At 41.4% G+C, this 21,412-nt stretch overlaps 2 protein-coding genes across 2 annotated transcripts in view; one reads left to right on the forward strand and one right to left on the reverse strand.

Moving 5' to 3' along the window:
- The window catches only part of phlpp1 (PH domain and leucine rich repeat protein phosphatase 1), a 50,306-nt gene extending 38,220 nt beyond the window's left edge, over positions 1-12,086 (forward strand). Inside the window, exons 5-17 of the mRNA XM_032530928.1 lie at positions 1,373-1,519; positions 2,964-3,191; positions 4,163-4,365; positions 4,692-4,752; positions 5,295-5,390; positions 6,053-6,208; positions 6,546-6,746; positions 7,973-8,135; positions 8,247-8,377; positions 8,711-8,824; positions 9,277-9,471; positions 9,630-9,858; positions 9,992-12,086. Of these exons, the coding sequence (XP_032386819.1) occupies positions 1,373-1,519; positions 2,964-3,191; positions 4,163-4,365; positions 4,692-4,752; positions 5,295-5,390; positions 6,053-6,208; positions 6,546-6,746; positions 7,973-8,135; positions 8,247-8,377; positions 8,711-8,824; positions 9,277-9,471; positions 9,630-9,858; positions 9,992-11,305 (3,238 nt within the window). The 3' untranslated portion in view covers positions 11,306-12,086. The remainder of the gene's footprint in view (positions 1-1,372; positions 1,520-2,963; positions 3,192-4,162; positions 4,366-4,691; positions 4,753-5,294; positions 5,391-6,052; positions 6,209-6,545; positions 6,747-7,972; positions 8,136-8,246; positions 8,378-8,710; positions 8,825-9,276; positions 9,472-9,629; positions 9,859-9,991) is intronic.
- Positions 12,087-13,091: 1,005 nt separating this feature from the next.
- On the reverse strand, positions 13,092-20,915 carry mep1bb (meprin A subunit beta b). Its single transcript, XM_032530929.1, has 14 exons — positions 20,766-20,915; positions 20,646-20,664; positions 20,485-20,535; positions 20,354-20,397; positions 20,159-20,237; positions 17,962-18,079; positions 17,620-17,798; positions 16,790-17,008; positions 16,518-16,670; positions 15,615-15,830; positions 15,040-15,507; positions 14,759-14,938; positions 14,240-14,405; positions 13,092-13,469 (listed from the first exon to the last, which is right to left on the reverse strand). The coding sequence occupies exons 1-14, from the start codon at positions 20,838-20,840 to the stop codon at positions 13,247-13,249; spliced, it is 2,190 nt and encodes a 729-aa protein (XP_032386820.1). The 5' UTR covers positions 20,841-20,915; the 3' UTR covers positions 13,092-13,246.
- Between the last annotated feature and the right edge of the window lie 497 nt (positions 20,916-21,412).

The following is a 21,412-nucleotide window of genomic DNA, read 5'->3' on the forward strand; positions in this document are numbered from 1 at the left end:
TAATTTTTCTTTTTATATGCTGTACATCTTATTATTTATGTATTATACTTTCTCTGTTTATATGTACTATTGCTGTTCTTGTACTGCTGCCACAACCACATTTACCCTCTGGGGAAGGCTTATCTTACCTTATTATGTTTACCTGGTTGATGCTAACTTTGTCTTTCTGACATTTATTGCTGGGCAGGTAGTGTACAGTTGATTAATCCAAACTGTCTTGCTAAATGGAAAAAAGCAGCCAGAGATAAGGTTAATAAAAGTGGAATATGAGGGGTGGAAAACCAAATAAAGTTAGTTAAAAGAGGCTAAACGCGATCCCAGTGCTAAGGGGAACTGCATATTTGTGGGATAATGCTTTGTGGGTTGTGACTGAAACAGAAATCAGTTTATCCAGTTACAATATAAGGAATAATGACGTCAGCTTTAAGTACACTAGGGAAGTAGTAAGGAGAAAATAGAGTAGCATGATAGGACAAAATAACAGAGTATGACACAGTATGAGCATTACTCAGCACATTGCAGGTCTTGATTTTATGGTGGAATGACATTTTCACACACACCCCTAGCAATATCCTGCAGGAGTCACCCTCAGCTGGAATTACTTGGCCACCATAATCAATAGCCCTGATGTAATGTATTTGCTGCCTTTTTCTCCATCCCCATGATTCAAGGCGTGTGTGTGTGGGTGTGTGTGTGTGTGTGTGTGTGTGTGTGTGTGTGTGTGTGTGTGGGTGTGTGTGTGTGTGTTGTGTGTGTGGTGTGTGGTGTGTGTGGTGTGTGTGTGTGTGGTGTGTGTTGTGTTGTGGTTGTCACAAAGGGGGTAAATCAAGTATTGCCAGTTTAAGCAGCTGCTCCTGCCGACAATGCTAGTGTGGCGCACTGCCATAGCTGCTCTCACATGATAGGTGATAACAGGTCCCATGTGTGTGTCTGTATGTGTGTAGATGGATAAATAAGGACAGAGTCATTTTCCCTGCTTTGCCCCGTTCCCTCGGCTCCTCCCCCCCGTAGAGCCAACCCCTCTGAAGGTCACCGCTCTGCCATAGGACACCACGCCAAATGCCACTGTTCACCGGTGTTTGAATAAACAACACAGACGCCAATGCTTCAATTCTTTTCTCGACATTCAAATGTGAATGTTAAGGCTGGGTTGAATCTGTCCGTGTGTTTTTCACTTACACAAACTCTGTGTAAGCTACACTTTGCTACATTTCCCATGAATATATTCATAAATATACAGTATTTATGAATGTTTTCTACTCTCTTGCAATATTCATGTTGACAAGATTCAACTACTGTACATCTCTAATCACTTGTTCATACTCTTCTCTTCTCTAATTTGTTGTTAATACTTTTATCCGCTGTTTTTCAGATTTTCGCGTCTGCGGAGCCTCAACCTGTCTAACAACCACCTTGGTCAGTTCCCCCTGGCCATCTGTGACATCCCCATGCTGACGGAGGTCAACCTCAGCTGTAACTACCTGACCTGTGTCCCCAGCTCTGTGGGTGCCATGAACAAGTGAGTAGCAGAAGAAGGCTATTCGGAATACAGACCTGATGTTAACGGTATTTGTGCTACAAGATTGAAATATTTTCTCAACTCCGAAGCTAAATATAACTGACTCTAAAGTTCAGGCATATTGCTGCCCTAATCTAAATACACATAGTCGTTATTCCTTTGTAGATTATTGTTTTATTGATTCTGTTATTTGTGTTCACCTTTCTTCTCCCTACTATTGGCTTGTGATATTGGTGATCATCCCGACGGCTGAGTGGTGGCCAGTGCTTGCTTTCACTGATGCCACCACAGGGCTGGGTGGAAAATCAGTAAACCTTTTCACAAACCAACCACATAACCAAATATGGGAGTTACCTAGCAACAAGTACACAACATACCAACCACCATGGTGTGCTTTGCTAGCTTCAACATGTGAGCAAACAATAACACAACTTTCACAGATCATCTGTGGTGCTTATCCATGACATTTTGGACCAGCCCTAGCCTGTCCCATGGACTGATTAATGGCTAGTCTATGCAAGTCAATTCATTCTAGTTCTTTCTAATTACTCAGCTCTTTAAACATTACTTATATAGTCTCTGCCATTTGAAAAGTTTTTAAAACTTGTTATTAAGCCAATCTGTTGTGGAGAATCCAGTTTTGACCATGTCCCTTTGCATTATGGTGCACACCCTCACTTTTCTTTGACAATTTATCTCACATTTCTCTATTGCCAGTAAAACATTGACTTTTAATTGATGGACCACTGATTTACATTTCTGAAATAGATTATGTCAATTGGTTCTGGTGGCTAAGGCATTATATAGGTTTGCTTTGTGACATTGTCACTCTGTCCCTAAAAACAAAAATCACAAATTTGTATGTTCAAAGGTGACATTTTCAAGAGCAAGGAACCAATCAGATTTCGCTTGCTGAAAACCAGTTTTTTTTGCGCTGAACATTTGAAGTTGTTGCTTGTGCTTCATTATCAGCCCCCTTGCCTGTGGAAAAGCCCTTTAACTCACTATTTAAAGGAGTGACAGAAAACTTAAAAAATATTTCAAATGAATTAACTCAGGCTCTTAAACTTGATAATTACTACATTATTAGGGCGAATTTACCCCACCATGACAAGGGAATACTATAGACTATGGTATTCATTTAGTAGCGGGGTTAGTGCTGACTCATGGATAGTACATGTGCTTTAAACTCAAACCTCATTCATTGAAGCAGGGCTAGATTAGAAATTAATCTGCAGGAATGCTCGGGTATGCCTGTAAATTCCTGAAGTGACCAGTACTGCCATCTGCTGGAAATTAAGTGTATTGATTTTGAATACTGAAATTGTGGCGTCATTGTTCCTAAACTTCATCATTTTTAAATAAAATTCTTTGTTAAATTCCTGTTCTGCCTTTCACCTCTTTCATGACTGAGATCAATATTCTAACGTTGTGTTCCTCTCAGTTTGCAGACATTCCTGTTGGATGGCAACAGTCTCGATGAGTTGCCCAATGAGCTGGGTTCCCTCCAGAGGCTAAGTTACTTAGGCCTTTCCTTCAACCAGTTCAACCATGTGCCACAGGTGCTGGAGCAGTTAGCCTCCATGGAGAAGCTGTGCATGGCTGGAAACAACTTAGAAACACTCACCTTGCAGAATTTCCGACTGCTCCGTGTCAAACACATCGATTTAAGGTACGGCAAATTGGGCAGATTATTACAAATATATATTTTTTTAAAGAAATCATTATTTGGAGATTATGTAAAGGGTTTTATGAATAAACTTTGACAACTTTCTCAAGAACAAGCATCACTTAAGTCCTCAGTCATGCGTTTTCCAGAGCAATGTACTCAATGATACATGTTGTGCACTAATGATGGAAACAAAAACAAGCCAAAGCATGAGTAGACCGCACGGAATCAGGAAATCATTTGCCTTCAATGGCTCAATCAGGTGTCTTCCCATTGTCTGCAAAAGCACAGAGCTTGAGTGACTTGCACTATTTTCCAGTTAATACTTCACTTCATCTGACTTTGCTTAGACAAGGTCAGTAAATACGTTTTCCAGCATTCCTGTTTGGGCAAAGATCACTCGGTATCTCTGATGAGGATGATGAGTGCTGCTGCTGTTTGTTTCTGTTGATTTATTTCCAGTCAAGATAATGTAAGCATTTTTTTTAACTCAAATTTTAACTCATAATACTTCCTCTCATCACAAAGCCCATGCCTGTCAATCATGATAAACAGGGCAATTGTGTGATTGGCTGCTGCTTTAGCCTGAACATAGAAAAACAAAATGATGTGTAATTATTTATGGATCGGAATAATATTTTTATGTCTTTCATGTCTATCAGTTTTGCCATCAGTTATTTATAATAATTGAATGCTTGAACACTGTTAGCTATCAACACTAGGTGACAGAACAGATGTGCAACAAATAAACACACACACACACACACACACATACACACACAATACAAAAACATTTTCATCAGTGTTGTACACAGAATAACTGGGTACTACACAGAAGTCAAAGAGTTGCTGCACAATATATCAGCCAACACCTGAGGCATGTTCCCTGCCTTGTAAGAAAGGCCACAGCCTGTGCAGTTCAACCCGATTCCACTGGAGCTGAACCTTTACCTCCTGCCTGCTCTCTCTGTCAGGTTGAATAAGATCTCCAGCATGGTGCCAGATGAGCCTGACCTGCTGAGGCACGTGACCCAGCTGGATGTGAGGGATAACAGGCTGACGGAGCTGAACGCATCGGTCTTCCCCAGGCTGGAAGTGCTTCACTGCGAGAGGAACCACATCGTCAGCCTCAAGTCCAAGGGTTGCTTGCTCAAAGGCATCTACGCCTCCAACAACGGTGGGTTTGGCATGCAGGACTTCATGTGTGGTTAGAAAAGACAGATCCCCTTTCCTCTCACATCTCCACCACATCTTAACTGAAATCAAAGTAGCTCAAATCTCACCTCACAGATGTCACTGCTTTCTCCTCCTTTATGACCGTATTTCACCCCATGCTCCTCTCTCTACATGCATTCATTTTTCTTATTAGTGTTGAAGTCTCATTGTCTCTTTCCATCATCCTTTTCTAATTTGTCATCACCCCCCCCCCAAATGCTCAATCTACCTGCTTTTGTAATAGTCTGTCCTTGCTGGAGGTTAATGTGTTTGGATTTCTCCCTACAGAGCTACGGCACCTGGATGTTAGTCCTGTGCCCTCCAATCTTACTTACATGGACATCTCGAGGTGAGAATAATCCCAGATGTACACACAAACAAACACACACAAAAGGAATGCAGCTCTAATTGTGAATAATATTGAAGAGCAGTAATTGTTCCGTGTAAGTGAGAAGATATTAGATGGCTGTCACTTTTTATCTGTGTCTGCCCTGATACTGAAAGATACTGTGGGCTCCTTATGGTCAGTAAGGAAGGCATAGAAAGAGAACTCTACTATAATTTGAATTGCGGAATTTATCTGAAATTATTGATACATTATTCAGTATTTATTATTGATTTTTTTAGAGTAATTATTATTGCATTTTTTTGCCTGAAACACAACCGAACACAAAACAGCTGAGACTTCAAATACTTACAAAAATATTATCTCTCCATATTTTAGAATACATATATATTATATATAATAGCCAATGTTTAACCAGAACTGAAGTTTTTTTCTAGAGCAGCACTGTTGGGAAGTACATGCAGTATCCCGGTACATTATATTCCATGTAAGGTGTCTCGCTTTACATGAATTTATCATCATAATCACCCCCTCTCCTCCTGTAGGAACCATATGGAGTCGTTGCCAGATTGGCTGTGTGAAGCTAAGAAACTGGAAGTTTTGGACATGAGCCACAACCTCATCACTGAGCTCCCGGCGCGGTGAGTCTCTCTCTCAGCAAATGTGTCCGTCGTAGTCTGTAAATGGAGTACAGTGCTGCGTTACTCTCCCTGCCCTTTGCCGGCCAGTCATCTATCCCCCATAGAGCCTCATTAATCACACAGATAGCCTGTAACCTCTGCAGCCCCGGTCCATTCTCTTCCTCTTTATATAGCCTTTTAGAAGGTCAGATGCAGCTTGCTTCCTCAACTTCTCTCTTCCTCCTATTGCCTCTGCCAACCTTCATCCCTCTGCTTCTCTCTCTTCCTCTGGTCCTTTTATTGTCTGCAGATTTATTTTTGACCCAATAAGTGTCAAGATGATGAATTTCAGCTGCGGGCTCCACTAGAGGCGCTGCTATTTTCCTTTTTCACATCCTCATCCTCACCTTCATTCTCCTAGTGCACTATCCTCATTTCTATGACGGTATCAGCCTCATTCAGTTACAGTCTAATCGCTCACAAGCCAAAAAACATTTTGTCACCTGCTCAGCAACCCCGTTACCATCTATCTATCTATCTATCTATCTATCTATCAATCTATCTATCTATCTATCTATACATATATCTATACATATATATACCCACTGTAGGTTCATAAGAGTCTAAATGTGTATGCTCAATGTTGTAGTACTGACCCAATCTGTATATTCTTTATGTCGCAGGTTGTTATGCAGCAACAGTCTGAGGAAGCTGAGTGCAGGACATAACCAGTTGCAGAAGCTGCCTGAAAGAGTGGAGCGCCCTCTGCTGGAGGTTTTGGACGTACAGCACAACCAACTGGTGGAGCTGCCCTGCAACCTGTTCCTCAAATCTGACAGGTAGCATTAATAATAAGCTGGAAGTGATTTGTTTTTTTATCAGCTAATGCACCAGAGAAGATCAAGTGTAGGAAAAAAAATGCAGGTATGTAAAGATGAAGGTTAGAAATTATGCAAAGGATTCTAATCAAGGACAAGAAATCCAAGGGCAAGGATGACAGGCAAATGAAAAACATCCAACCAGGACACAGATGGTAGAGGAGGGAAGTTTTAATGGGGGGGTTATAGAAGTAAGTATCCATGTAAAAGTGTGTTATTAAAGTGACTCAGCGCTATGTTTTATGTCCTTGTCTGAAGGAGCACAAAAATGAGTCTGTACTTTAATTTCTACTGTCAGCTTACGAAGCTTAAATGCGTCTGCCAACAAACTGGAGCACCTGCCGCCATCCAGCTTATCAGAGGAGAGCAACAGCATCCTGCAGGAACTCTACCTGACCAATAACCGGCTGACGGATAAGTGTGTACCCCTGCTAACGGGCCATACACATCTTCGTGTTCTGCACATGGCCTACAACCATCTCCAGACCTTCCCGGCCAGGTAAAGAACTTACATTCACTTTGTCATTTGCTCTTCCCTTAAGCCTCGCCTGTGTTTTTTACAATAGAGCTGGAACTAACAGTTAATGTCAAGGGGGGGTTTTGTGATCAATTTTTGTTTTATTTAGATATTAAGAACAATTACAAAGTACAGAAAGAGTGACCTCCCCAGCTTACAAAAAATACACACAGAAACAAACATACATAAACACATACATAAACAGACACACACACAGACAGACACAAGACAGGGGACCAATCAAAACAGTAGTGAAGGCTGTATTCTATAGCAAGAATCCACTAATGCTGAGCCAAGTGTCTAAAGTCCTTGCCGGCACTCCATTCACGCGAGCCGTAGAGAGCTCCATTTGCACGACATCCAGAAAGGAATCCTCCCGCCCGGATCCTCTTGGTTATTTTCGTTATTGATTTATCTTTTGCGTATTTAACTCAACCAATACTGGCTTTTGGAAACCGATACTGATATACTATACAGTTAAAATGTAATACAGATACTAATAAATTAGGAATTTACAGCCGACACTTATATAGTTCTTATCCATTTTGACCATGGGTCTTCAATGTTTTTTAAGCCAAGGACCCCTTAACTGAAAGAGAGACATAGCAGGGACCCCCTACTACATATATTTTATAAAATTAAGATTTATATTAAACTGGGCCTAGAATAATGTGTAGGGCGGCCTAAAGTCTATAATCATAGAATACTAAGCTATTCAAATATTAATTGTTGTCATGATTTCATAAATCATGTTTTAAAATGTTTGTGATTTTCAATCATGTATAGTGAATCCTTAGGATGAACTGTATCTGTGGATGGCTATCTTACCTATTGGCCGGTAAGCTTATCACAAATAGGCAGATTGATATTTTCTAATAATATGTTGGATTCATCTTAGGACATTTTTATTTTTGAAAAACATTTTCAATAAATCACCAATAATTTGGTGGCCCCTCTGTGGACCCCCTGTTAAAACTCTCAGATTTAGACCATAAAATAGACTATAAAATAGTATAAAATTGTTCCACACAATTTTCACGAGTCCAGGTCTTCAACTATTTTTCGACCAACAGTCCTAAACCCCCAATAGGTTAAATCTACAAGGATTTAAAGAATCAATTCAAATGCAAGTGCAAATCTGCACATTTGGGATGCAAATCATCGTTTTATGTACTCAACTCACCCAGTAATGTCCCCTCATTCTTCAGTAAAATGGCCAAGTTGGAGGAGCTGGAGGAGGTGGACCTGAGCGGAAACATGCTGAAGACTGTGCCCACAACCATCATGAATTGCCGGCGAATGCACACACTCATCGCCCACTCCAACGCCATCGAGGTCTTCCCTGAGGTCATGCAGCTGATGGAGATGAAAGTAAGACAGTAGTATTATGTAATAACATCTCTGCGGATCTTTATGTGCAGTGTATGTACAAGTCCCAAACTGCATTTGCATGTGCGTGAGTATCTTGTCCTCTGTTATCAGTGTGTGGATTTGAGCTGTAATGAGCTGAGTGAGATCACGCTACCAGAGAATCTACCTCCCAAGCTTCAGGAGCTGGACCTGACGGGAAACCCTCGTCTCAACCTGGACCACAAGACCCTTGAGCAGCTCAAGTATGTCATTGTTTTTTTCTGTAGGTCTTTTTGAGTTTAGTTACAGTGCAATTCTGCATGTACAGTAGTTCTGACAATGTGTCTACATAGTTTGCACTGGGAGTATTTTATTACTTTTTTCATGCTTAAAATTTCTCTGCCAGTCTGTATTAATGTAAGTGTTGTGATACTGCTTTGTATAATAGTACTTGCTATTTTAATGGTCCAGTTTCCTCCATAAATACTTTTATCTGACCTAATCTAACCTGTTTATGATAAAAACCACGATATAGAAATGCTGAGTAGAATACTGTGTATCTTTACAGTAAATGTCATCTATTTCATGTTTTTCAGCAATATCCGCTGCTTCCGTATTGATCCGCCTCCAACCTTTTCATCGAATGAGGCGTCAGGCGGGCCTGCTGTGTGGAGTCATGGTTACACAGAGGCCTCGGGCGTCAAGAATAAGTGAGTTCCATTCAGTCAATGAGAAAAAACAACCAGCATCACATTTGTCCAGTGAAGCATCACTAATCCAATCCTCATGAGAATGCACATTGTTAAAGCCAGATGACTCGAGCCAAGGAAATATTGAAGTAGTGCTTATTGAAAATATGATTTATGTAAACTAACACGTCAAAACATCTTCATATGGGCTAAATTGCCAGTTCAACGCTAAAAAAAGATATTCAAGCGATTGTACATATTATTTCCATATTTCTATATAAGTGATAAGTGGGCACGTCTGAGAGTCTGCTGTACAGTCAAAGGAATCATAGAAGGTATTGTTTCCATGGTTATAAGAGAGTGGAGTAAATTGGAGTATATTTGGAGAACAGAAGAGTTTTGAAGCCCTCATTGTTTCCTCACTGAGCACACGCCTCAATGACGTTTTGGCCTTCTTCTGTTTTCTTGTCTAGACTGTGTGTTGCAGCTCTCTCAGTAAACCGTTTCTGCGGGAGTCTCGAGGCCCTGTATGGTGTGTTTGATGGGGACAGGAATGTGGAGGTGCCCTACTTGTTGCAGTGCACGATGAATGACGTGTTGGCGGAAGAACTACACAAGACCAAGAGCGAAGAAGATTACATGACCAACACCTTCCTCGTCATGCAAAGGTGCATGACAACAAGCCTTTCTATAAGCCGTCCTCTTCTGTTACAAATCGTTCATAATACGTTTTAGTTGCTAGCACAAACTATAATCTGCAGAAAGGATTGATTGAGACTAGACATTTAACATATTTACTCTGTCCCCTCTTTCTTTGCCACCATAGAAAACTGGGAACTGCTGGGCAGAAACTGGGTGGTTCAGCGGCTCTGTGTCACATTCGCCACGACCCCACCGACCCCGGTGGCTGCTTCACCCTCACAGCTGCTAATGTGGGCAAGTGCCAGGCCATCCTGTGCCGCGATGGAAAGCCATTGGCACTATCACTGCTTCAAAATGTGGGGCTTGAGGAGGAATACCGCAGGATCAGGCAGCACAGGGCTATCATCACTGAGGTAGATATCCCTGAAAGCATCCCAGCATCCCTAAAAGCATGCATTGTAATCAATGTGGAGTACGATAATGTAAATGTAACTTTAGATGTGCACTGCGTGAACACTGTATTGATGTTTGTGCTCTATTCCACAGGACAACAAGGTGAATGGCGTGACAGATTCTACACGAATTATGGGCTACTCCTTTCTATACCCATCTGTCATTCCTTGTCCATACGTGCAGACAGTCACTCTCACCCCCCAGGATGAGTTCTTCATTCTGGGTAGCCGAGGCCTGTGGGATGCCGTGTCTCCCACCGAGGCTGTGGAGGCTGTTAGGAATGTCCCTGATGCCCTGGCTGCTGCTAAGAAGCTGTGCACGCTGGCTCAGGGCTACGGCTGCACAGATAGCCTCTGCGCTGTTGTGGTCCAGCTCAGTGTGAGTGAAGACTGCTGCTCCTGCTGCTGTTCTGAGCCTCCCCACCCACCTCCTAGTCCCAGCTTGGGCCCTTATCCCCCATCGTCCTCTGCTATCAAGGAGCGGCCCTCAGATGGCTCCCTCCCTGTGCCGCCTTCCTCCTGCAGTGAAATCAGCAGTGAGATTAGTACTAGTGAGATGAGCAGCGAGGTGGGCTCCACAGCCTCATCTGATGAGCCACCACAGAGCTCCTTGGTGCTGCTGCACGAGCAGCCCCACCATCCACACTTCCACCTGCACCATCAGGCCCACCCGCTATCCCTACAGAACCAGCAGACCCACACTACCACCCAGACCTGCCAGTACCTGTTCCCAGGTTCAGAGCTGCCCTCTGCCCGCAGCTGCTGTGCCCTTCATCCCGCCTGCTTAGCAGGCTCCTTCCAGAGGCAGCTGTCTAGTGCCACCTTCTCCAGCGCCCTGTCTGACAACGGGCTGGACAGCGAGGATGAGGAACCCATTGCTGGTGTTTTCTCTAATGGGAGCCGTGTAGAAGTAGAGGCGGATGTCCACTGCCTCAAAGCAGAGTGCTCCTCCTCCTCGTCACCCCATACATTGTTACCCTCATCTTCCAGCCAGGAACAAACCCTGCTGACTCTTCCGCCACCTCCTCCACCGCCATGCACCCCAGAGCCCCTGGAGGAAGGGGCCGACATGAGCCTCGGTGAGGCTGAGAATGGGCTCGATAGAGATGAGCCTTGGCACGGAGCTGGAGGTGGGGATGGAGGGAAGTCGGCAGGCAAGAGGAGGATTAATGGGTCGGTGGCACGCCAGGAAAAGAGCCACAATCTTATTGAGGTGGCTGCTGACGCTCCCTCCAAGAAGTCCGGAGGGTACTTCACAGCTCCAGCCCAGCCCGACCCAGATGACCAGTTCATCATCCCGCCTGAGCTGGAGGAGGAGGTGAAGGAAATCATGAAGCAGCATCAGCAGAAACAGCAGAAACCACCAGGGACCGATCAGCCCACAGACTATTATGATACCCCTCTCTAAACAACAACACCACCAACTACAGCCTCATCTCACTCCCAGCTGCAGCATGCACAGAAGCCTACTGTACCATCGACCTAACCAGTTTGACTTTCCGTGTATGGACACAAACATGTGGCTGTAAAATGCACATGAAAAAGTTGGATCATACTTTTTCTAAACAGCCTTCCTAGCTCAACACAGCCTCATCATTGAAGAATCATGCACTGTAATGTGATCCACCCATTTTAACCCAGCAACTCATGAGATGAAACAAGCAAATGAGCCCTTTAACGATACTCAACCCTTTGAATAGGCTGTGGACACAGCTACTGGTGTCCATGGTTGTGCCCTTCTCACAGACTATGGAACATTGTTTTTACATTAGACAACCAGCTGAGTATGTAATTAACACTAGTCTTTTTGCAATAGCATTAGCTTGCCACAACACTTGGTAATATGGATAACGATTCCATGGTTTGTTTGTTTGTTTTGTAAGAACTTACCATATCTTTTAATGTGAAAGCAGTGAAGTTGCTGACAGAACTTTTTAAAACAGAGAAGTATAATGTTTTTATTATCAGTGAACTATGTTGAATGGTACACCAGTACTACCACACTTAACTGTTGTAGATAGGGCACTTAAATACTGTGTTTCTTCAGTAAATCATGGCTCTTGGCCTGTAAAATGGCATAGAAATTTTTTGTAGAAATTTTAAATACTAACTCCTAGGAGTTGCATACTCTTTATGGTGACTCAGTCACTTTTACTAATCTTCTCTGAGAGAAATGGTGATTTTTTTTTCTCCAATGATTGTAAATAAAAGAAATGTTGTATACTGATGCTTTTAAAGGAACTACGTACCTGTATGTCGGTGAAGGTTTTAGTGGTGGGGAGGACGTGAGGTTCACCAAGAGTTTGCTGTTATGGAGGTGTCCCACAAATCTGACACATACATACACACACGCACACGCACACGCACATGCACACGCATGCACAAACACACACACACACACACACACACACACACACACACACACACACACACACACACACACACACACACAAACACACACACACACACACACACCACACACACACACCACACACACACACACACACACACACACATATCTGCAATTGCAGGTCAGAAAACCGAACATTCCATGCAATATTACTACATAAAGTTGCCATGGGTTGCTCCACTTTGTTTGAGTGTGATGTCCTGTAGTCATCACTGTATCTAATGAACACTTATAGGCAGATCTTTGCATGCATACTCGCATGCACGCACATACATACACACAAATGCACATACATGGACACCCACACGTAATATTAGTCCCACTTCCCTCCTACAGTAACTGTTATCACCGGCATGACTGTGTCAAATTCAGTAATACAAACAAATATATCCACGTGGAAAAGAGACAACACAGATGTTCCTGTCTTTGGTATAATAAATTTTAAATTTGTGAATATAAGTCATGCTCTATTGGGTTTTTTTATGTGAAAGAATTCAGAATTTATTTACAATAGCATTCTTTTTGCTCTAGTGTTTTAACATTGAATGACCAGAAGAGGGCAATCTCATAATGATATGATAGACTCAGTGGGTTTGATCTGGAACAGAGGTCTGCAACGTTTTTAAGACATGGACCCCTTAACTGAAAGAGAGATGGAGCAGGGACCCCCTACTACATACATTGTATAAAATAAAGTTGCATAATAAACTGGGCCTGGAATAATGTGTAGGCAGGCCTAAAGCTTTTATTCATACCTTTTTTGGATAGTGTACTAAGCTAGTTTAAAGCCTTGCATCTATAAATCCAAAGCCTGATCCACAAGATATTTATCGAAAAACACTGAACAGAAAAAGATCAATTTATTTTACTTAAAGTCTGTTTTATTTTGCAGTTTCCTTCTGTTCACCAAGTTGTCATTGGAAACGTCAGGGTCTCCCACTACGCTTTCTGAATGGCACTAATGTTTGCCATGACAACACTGTTGTTATTAGCACGTTTCTTATATTTCTTCTTCAGACAGATGACGCTGACTACTGTAACCAGCAGCATTACTCCCAGTACAGACAGAGAAGAAGCCAGTGCAAGGGTGGTTTTATCCATGATGGAGCCTTTGTGTTGACAGCTGTCCCCGTAGTACCACCAGTCATCACCCACCACACACCTAAAAACCAAAGAGGACGAGAGAAAAATCAGACCTGAAGACCTGATCGAACCATCTTGATCGACATTGTGATATGAGACTGTATAACTTCTTAGATTTTGGACATTGGAATATGGTAAGTGTTGTTTTTTTCCCCCCTGGTTTTAAAGGCTGCATTACAGTAAGGTAATGTAATTTTCTGAACTCAACAGACTTATTTGTATGTAACCACTTAGTCATTTAATCAGCATTATTTATGGTTATTTAACTAAAATCTCATTGTGGAATATATTTTGTGAAAGCATCAATTGTCAACCTTACCAATATTGACATTTAGGTATTTGGTCAAAAATATCATATTTGCACAGCCCTAGTCCAAAGGTAGCAAAAACTTGTGCACGGACAAGAAATCCCTGCAAGCAAGCAATACTGTATCAGACTGGCTTTAGAAGGTGCTGGTATGTGGTTTTTCCCCCTTTGCACAGAGCTGGGCTAGCTGTTTGGCCCCTGTTTCTTTGCTAAGCTAATGTGCTGCTGGCTGTTCCTTCATACTGAAAGGACGTTAAGAGAGTGGCATCAATCTTCTCAACTAACTCCGCAAGATAGTGAATAAGCATACAGTATTTTCGAAAATGTTGAACTGTTCCTTTACAAATAATTTAAATGATAAGGTAACACTAGAAGATAGGGAAAATGTAGATTGCTCAATTTAGATTGTAAAGAGTCTGACAGCTTTAAGGCTCTCTGATTGTTTATTCAAAGTTAAGTGAGTGCAGTCAAAAGGCGCTCACCTGCAAGCAGCCTTCCCCTCATCCACCACGCAGACTCCATTATTCAGACATTGCACATTGAGGCAGACATTAATGGGTACAGTGGTGACAGCAGTGGTGACAGCAGTGGTGACAGGCTGCTGGGTTGTGGAAGGCAGAGGCTGGGTCACTGTCAGATGAGACACATCTGAATAGGGAGAAAGTGGTTAATTGGATCCAAGTGAAGGAACAGACTGGATTTTCATGGTTGTAGTGTTTTTCTGACAAGTGGAGATGTTAACCTTGGAGATGTTAGATGTAATCTTGCATCATTGGTATACAACATCCCATAAATGTGCTGTTTTGCATGAGTGCCAGGGATGAGTGTGTACCACACGAATGAATAAATAGCTTAATTGGTGTAATGTGTGAAAGGATTTACAAAAAATATAACATAAATGGCGATACATTTCTTCCCTTTTATCTTAAATATCTTTGCACACACCATGTGTTTTTTATGTTAAAATGTGTTGAGTTTATACTGTATTCTGGTTCTCTTACCCTCCATGGTGAGGAGAAAGATGGCATCCCCTCCCTTTATAAAATCCCTGCTCTTGGCTCTGAGGTGGCTGAGATACACTGCAGTGCCGGAGCCTGGCCCTCTGAAATACTTGGACCCATCTGTGTCTGTGACCTCAACGCCTACCTCGCGAGGGTCGTCCCAGAAAAATCTGTCAGAGTCTGGTTAAAAGGACATTGTTATGAATATAGTATTTCAATGGTTTGTTTGTTACATAAAGAATAGTCGATTTGAATCTTATTATCAGTGAATGTAACTGCACCTGTTGCCTTCATGTTGGGGTCCGTGGTGACACTGCGCTGGTTGGACATGCGCTTTTGGATGTGTGGGTGCTGGTCCATCAGCATCATGGTGATCTGTTTCCAGGGGCATGGCCATTTCTGTCCTGTGTCTCCTTCACGGGCCACTAGATGAGCATAAGCCGACAACTCACCAGGGGAGCCTGCCTTACCGCTGGGGTACAGCTCCATTTGGAAGGCGTAACCCTCCTTAGAGGTGAATGGGGGACTGAAAATAGATGTGTTTGATGGGGTGTTTTCCATAATGTGACTGAAGTTTTTTACACGCCATATAAACTCTGGGCATGTAGTCTCAGAAAGGTTGATGTCATCCAGTGACAGTCCCCCTGTCAAGTCCCCAGAACCCTCCTTGGTCCCTTGAAAGACAACACGGAATTTTGTTTTGACGTCTAGACTCACGTAATGCAGTTGCCACAGGTCCTGAGGGGAGCCTGTTGAGGTAAGAAATGGAATTTATTGAATTGCAAGATCGTGATGACCAGATTGCACAAGCAAAATCATAACATGTTAAGCAGAAGCAGAATTTAGTAATAGTCACCATCTATGGTCTTAATATAGCGCAGTTTTCCATCAGGGTTAGCATTGTCATATTCCCTGACATGGATCTTCAGTGAGTCGCTGGGGCCGGCGCTGTTGTAGTAGAAGAACTGCAGACACTGGTATCCTCTTTTGGGGTATAGGAGCCTGCTCTCCAGCAGAGCCATATCCCCTGTGTTGGCTGTGCCAGTGCTGAAGTGCATGAAATATCCCGAGCCTAAAGAGCCGAATTTCACTTAATCAATAATGTCAATACCTTAGCATTACTTTAATTCACTTTGCACAGTGGATAAGAGGGACCGTTACAACAGCCAATCTGTCATATAGCAACAATTAAAAGATAGGTGTACATTTTTTTAAGTCAATCTTGAAAACAACTCTCACATGCCTAAAACCAGTCCTTGTATTTTACAGTTCAGTGGTAAAGTTCAACGAGGCTTCATCTGTTTAAGTTAACCAAATCAAGTGGATATATCTTCCAAAATTAGGGTCTTTTAGTTTGAAATGTCCTCTTTGTGTTTTCTTGCTGAGTTGTGGGGGAGGGATAATAACACAAAAGGTGGAATTTCATACTTTAAAGACTGTATCTTTCTTTTTCTAACTCAGACTGCTAAAGCCTCATATTAGCTTTGGTTTAACTTTGGAGAACGTTCAAGACAGAACAAGGACAATTTGTGTCCATCTACATTGGAATTGTATTTGAAAGTTTTTTTTTCCCCCAGGGCCAGTATGGAGACAGTATGGAGACAGTGACCAAACACTTTTTCCAATGTATGCGCATGTGAGCGTCATTTTAAGACTGCCTTTTGAAAATGTGAAAACAATTTGAACTTGTCTTGCAACACAGAGCTATACATCTGCACCATGTGTCATGTACAATATGTTCCCGCAAGAGATTTCTCACCAGTGCATTTGCCCATGTTGGAGTAGTCCGTGTTGGGCCCTCCATCAGCTTTGGTAACCCTGACCCAGTCTGCCTCATCCCCTTGTCCCTGGATCATACCACAGATGTTCTCACGTTCAAAGTCACATGAGTCCAGGAACGTGGATCCCTGGGCTAGAAGACGTTTCATAAACACACTTAAACAAGTGTAGGACTTTGAACTGCTGTACCTGACACAACACTTCTTTTACACATAGTAAAACCCAACTTGGGTGTTGTTTGTTGACTCTTACTGCAGTTATAGAGGCGGTGCAGCTTGAGTAGATCACTGTCACTGAACTCCATACGCTGGCCAATGACATCACTGAAAGCAGGGATCTTGGTGACAATGGTGGGCTCAGTGCCGTTGCGGAAGGCATTTTTACTGTAGTGCATCATGGAGCCATAGTCGTAGGGCACACCCAAAGAGCTGGAGGTGTTGTCGTTGTAAGTGTTAAAGTTGTGTTCTTTACCTGTAGATCAGACCCAAATAAAGGTGTCAGTCAGGGCAGACTGACACCTTTTTTAATTTCACAATGTCTTATTCCATTCCAAAAGATTTGGGGTTGGATTTCAGAGATGTTTGGTAGGATCATTAATCAAAGTGGCTTATCAATAGCTAACACGTGTTAAAAGATTTGAGTAAACTGTACTTTAACCACAGACATTAAATTACAATTTGAAGAGCGTAGGTCAAAGCAAGATCTTACTGTGATGCCTTGACGTGCTGATAATATCTTTTTGCTTATCTTGTTGAGATTATGCAGCCAGGAATACAACAAATGTTTATCAAACAAACAATAAATCCACTGCTGCATAAAGTCCTACATTACAAACCTCATAGCAAACATTGCATGAAATGTAGTAATTTTTTTTTTTTGATTGGAATGTACACTGTGTAAAAAAAAGCATACATGAAACCTAGTTTACACTCCCTCTCCATCTTAAAGATGTATAATTACACACAAAAAAATATGAGCTATGAATTAGGCATGTCACGAAGGAATAATAGATATGTGGGGTGATGGGAAGAATTTATATTAATTATAATTAAATTGGCAGTGTAGCAGTTACAGATTCATACCCTCTGAGATGCGGTCCCACATGATATTAACATAATCATCGCGGTCTGCTCTGGACTGTTCATGCCAGAAACCCAGAGCATGAAGGAACTCGTGTTCAATGGTGGCAATACGGTCACAGTTGCTCCCTATTGACAATCTCTGCTTCCCAACTCGCCGGTTTCCCACGGAGGAGAAACAGCTTTTGGAAGAAATAAAAAACAAGGCTTTTATGAACGTCCCATTGAGGATTTTTGTTGTACAACTATAGAATACACCATAGGTAATGCACTGATCTTTAAGAATGTACAACTTGTCTTGCCATATAAACAGGCCACAAAGAACAAAAGTTATTTTTGCCTTACCCGTCCCCTTTGAAGATGGAAATGTAGTTCGCTTCTCCGCTCCAAGGCTTGAAGTCGATGCAGGTCTTGAGCCGGTACTGTTCGAAGGCCTTCAGAATTACACCTTTTGCGTTGATCTCTGCAGAGCAGATGATAAATCAATTCTGTTAAAGATGATCAAATTTGACTTCAAAGCCCCTTTTAAGATTGATTGCAATGCAGTGCAAATTCAAGGCCTCTATTAAGTGTGCTTTCCCGTATTTTCTGTCAAATCTAAAATGTTATAATGTTGGATTTACATGTTTAACGTGTAAAAACTTTAAATAATTAGGTATATGTCTTATAAAGAAATCCCCCAGAGCTAAAATGTTCAGATTTTCAGAACTGTTTTTTTCTATTCTGGCTAAGGCTAGGTTTACACGTTAGCCAATCAGAATCCCTAAAATAGCAACAATAGCAACAAATCACTTCAAATTTTTAAATTCAAAGAGGCTTTATAAGCATGACCATGTTGACACACATTATTGCTAAAGCACATAAACAGGGAGACATTGATCACATTTACATCCCGATGTCCAGTAGGACATGATGTCTTCCTCTCTCTTCTCTTCCTCACTTCCTCGGCTGCCTAAACCTGTGTTTGTCTCAGTTTACATGCAAACGTGCAAACAAATAGTTCCAAAATCTCCACTCTGGCTGGAGTTTGTTGAAAGACTTGTTTTCAAAGGCAAATTCTCCGTTTGCGTGTAAATGAAGGGCACAAATGAAGGGAAATGTCTCCGTTTTAAAATAACCATGTACGTGTAAACAGGGCCTAAGTGTTACGCTCTGAGCCGGCCTTCTATGATTGGTTATCTGCTCCAGGTAGGCAGGACTGGAGTATTTCTTTAAGTCACTGCTGTTGCATGTAGCTAATTACATACTAACAGCAGTCAAATGTCATCTTGGCTGCCAGTGTTGTTAAATTCCCCCCCCCCCCCCCCCCCCCCCCCCCATTCTTAATCACCTCACATTTTCTGTCTATGTGGTATTTGGTTTAACCCTTGTATTGTCTTCTATTTCGGGACCCTCTCGTATCCTTGGGGTCAAACTGACCCGTGACTTATATGGGGTTTTAAAAACAATTCTGAAATAAGATGTTACTTCATAATCTATTAACAAATATTTTCTTTCAAACAACTGAGGTAACATATATGTTTAGAGAATGCAATCAGTATCTACTAGAACATTATTCATGTTAAAAATCCACTATGTGATCATTCTTATCTTAGAAAAAACCTAAGTTGTCATATCCAGAATAATTTTCTGAATTGAGTCAGGAATACATGTTCATCGCACAAAATAAGGTAAGGCCATCGATTTTCAGGTAGAAAAAATTAACTTTTTTCTTCTTGTAAAAATTTGAAATGGGTCCATTTGACCCAAATACCATACAAGGGTTAAAAGCCTTAACACTAGAACAGCCATGACGGTCATTTTGACCGATATGTGTTGTTTGTGGGAAGTTAATGCAACAACTGGCAGAGGAGCTGAGAGTGGAGTTTATAGAGAAAAAAAGGGCAGCGGGGCACCACAGTAGACACCAAAACAGAGGCAGTGCCAGGTTCGGTTAGGTTATACATGTTCAAATAAGATACTTGGTATCTGGTGTTATGAGGTATCTTGAATGAATTTCCATACCATATTTTTCAGATATGAGTGTCGCCTATGAGGCTACTCAAGTGTATAATTTAACTCATTAAATTCTACATTTTGGTGTTATTTTGTTTTTCTAAATATATCCTAACACATAAGTGACCGCTCACGGCAATTCTAGAATGGAATCCCGGCACTTCTAGTGTTAATCTGCAATTTTTTACTGTAGAAAGTGCTGCTATATTCTATATGGATCAACTATAACTATAACTATAGCAGCTTACGTTACATGGCTAACGGCATTAAACAGTGTCATCTGGGCTGCCAATGCTGTTAAATTCTACCCGATTACGGGTGTTATGAATATGTTAGCAGTACTTAAATATTACAGTTGGTCAAGGTGGAGGTTATAACTACATATAGCGTTGGGTAGTTCATACCAGTATACTTGCACTTTTTTATCATGGCTTACCATAATATTAATTTAGTTGAATATATTGTAGCCTATAAATCCATCCCTATTCCTTGAAAAAACATAACTCAGAAACCTTTTCTAAAACCAGTCTCTACCAGGCACTCTTACCTAAGTCGTCTTCCATGTAGTATGGGATCGTTTTTGGCCACCTGTACTCCTCTCCTATTATGGAATTTCGAGTTTGTCTCTGTGGCAATCAATAAAAGCAATCACAAAGACAGGAACGACATGAGTCAAGATTATGTTTTACTTCGCAAAATTCAATTGTGCAAGTGAAAATTAAAAGCAGTAAAATTGACATACCTCATCTAGCACAATGTCCCCCTCTACTAGATTTAACCCTGCCTCTATAGAGATCGAGCACAAGGAAAATTGGTTTACAATGGTTACTGAATAATAATCCGGGGACAAAAGAATGAAAAATGACCACATACCTTCATTGATGTCAAAAATGTCAAGGTCCCGTCCACCGTCCACATCATAGTCTGTGTAAATGGAGTCAAAAATAAATGTGGAACAGTATTCAAATGAAAACTGCACAAAAGTGAAAATTGTGAGTGTAGTCTGTGTTTTGCTTGAAAAAAAAAAAACGTACCTAATACACTTGTTGTGGGCTAAACAAAAGATAATTAAAATGTAAATGTTATTGATTGCAAAAGTATGGAAATCAAATATATAGTTATCATACAGCATCTTGAAAAAAAAAAATTCTCACCAAGCAAAGGGTAGTACCCCACAAGAGCCATGCAATGTGAAGAACTAGTACACCTGTAGGTTTTTTTCCTGCCATGTCCTAAAGTGTCACTCTACATGGGACAGTGCAGGTGACAGGTACCGAGCTCTTAACAGACGCTCAAAACGGCAAAAATAAGAAAGGTGCATGCAGAGATTAAAATTAACTGACATCACAAGTGGATAATTGACAGAGCTGTAAAGGATCTGAGTTACACAGCAACTTCAAACTTCTCTGCTATCTGCTAACACATCTTTTCACATTTGCCGATTAGCCACAGTGAAACATTAAACCAGGGAGCAACAAAATGTAAAGTACTTACCTGGCAGAATCAGACAGACCAACAAACAACATTTGGAAGTTGTATGTATCACTATCAAAGTGTAATGCTTTGTTTTTAGTAACTTTTTGTTACAGTTTACTTATGCAATACAATACATTAGCTGTTGAAGAAGCCCACTTTTCACATTAGAAAGCAACAGTGATGCGTTGCATTTTATTTTGCTTTTTTACCAAACTAACGCTTATATTGATCTGGAGTAAAAAACCAAAACATTTTATTATTCTTTAACAAAGGAAATTCACCCTCCTGATGTAATTGGGACGTTTTTAATCCCAGGGCTTTTACA

The sequence above is a fragment of the Etheostoma spectabile genome, chromosome 12 (assembly GCF_008692095.1).
Source record: "Etheostoma spectabile isolate EspeVRDwgs_2016 chromosome 12, UIUC_Espe_1.0, whole genome shotgun sequence".
NCBI lineage: Eukaryota > Metazoa > Chordata > Actinopteri > Perciformes > Percidae > Etheostoma > Etheostoma spectabile.

Coding starts and splice junctions, on each gene's coding strand:
- mep1bb (XM_032530929.1), bottom strand. CDS start 20,840: ATGGCAGGAAAAAAACCTACAGGTGTACTAGTTCTTCACATTGCATGG. Junction 14,406..14,758: donor CTTTCTCCTCACCATGGAGG/GTAAGAGAACCA, acceptor CTCCCTATTCAG/ATGTGTCTCATCTGACAGTG. Junction 13,470..14,239: donor GAGGGGAAGGCTGCTTGCAG/GTGAGCGCCTTT, acceptor TTTGGTTTTTAG/GTGTGTGGTGGGTGATGACT.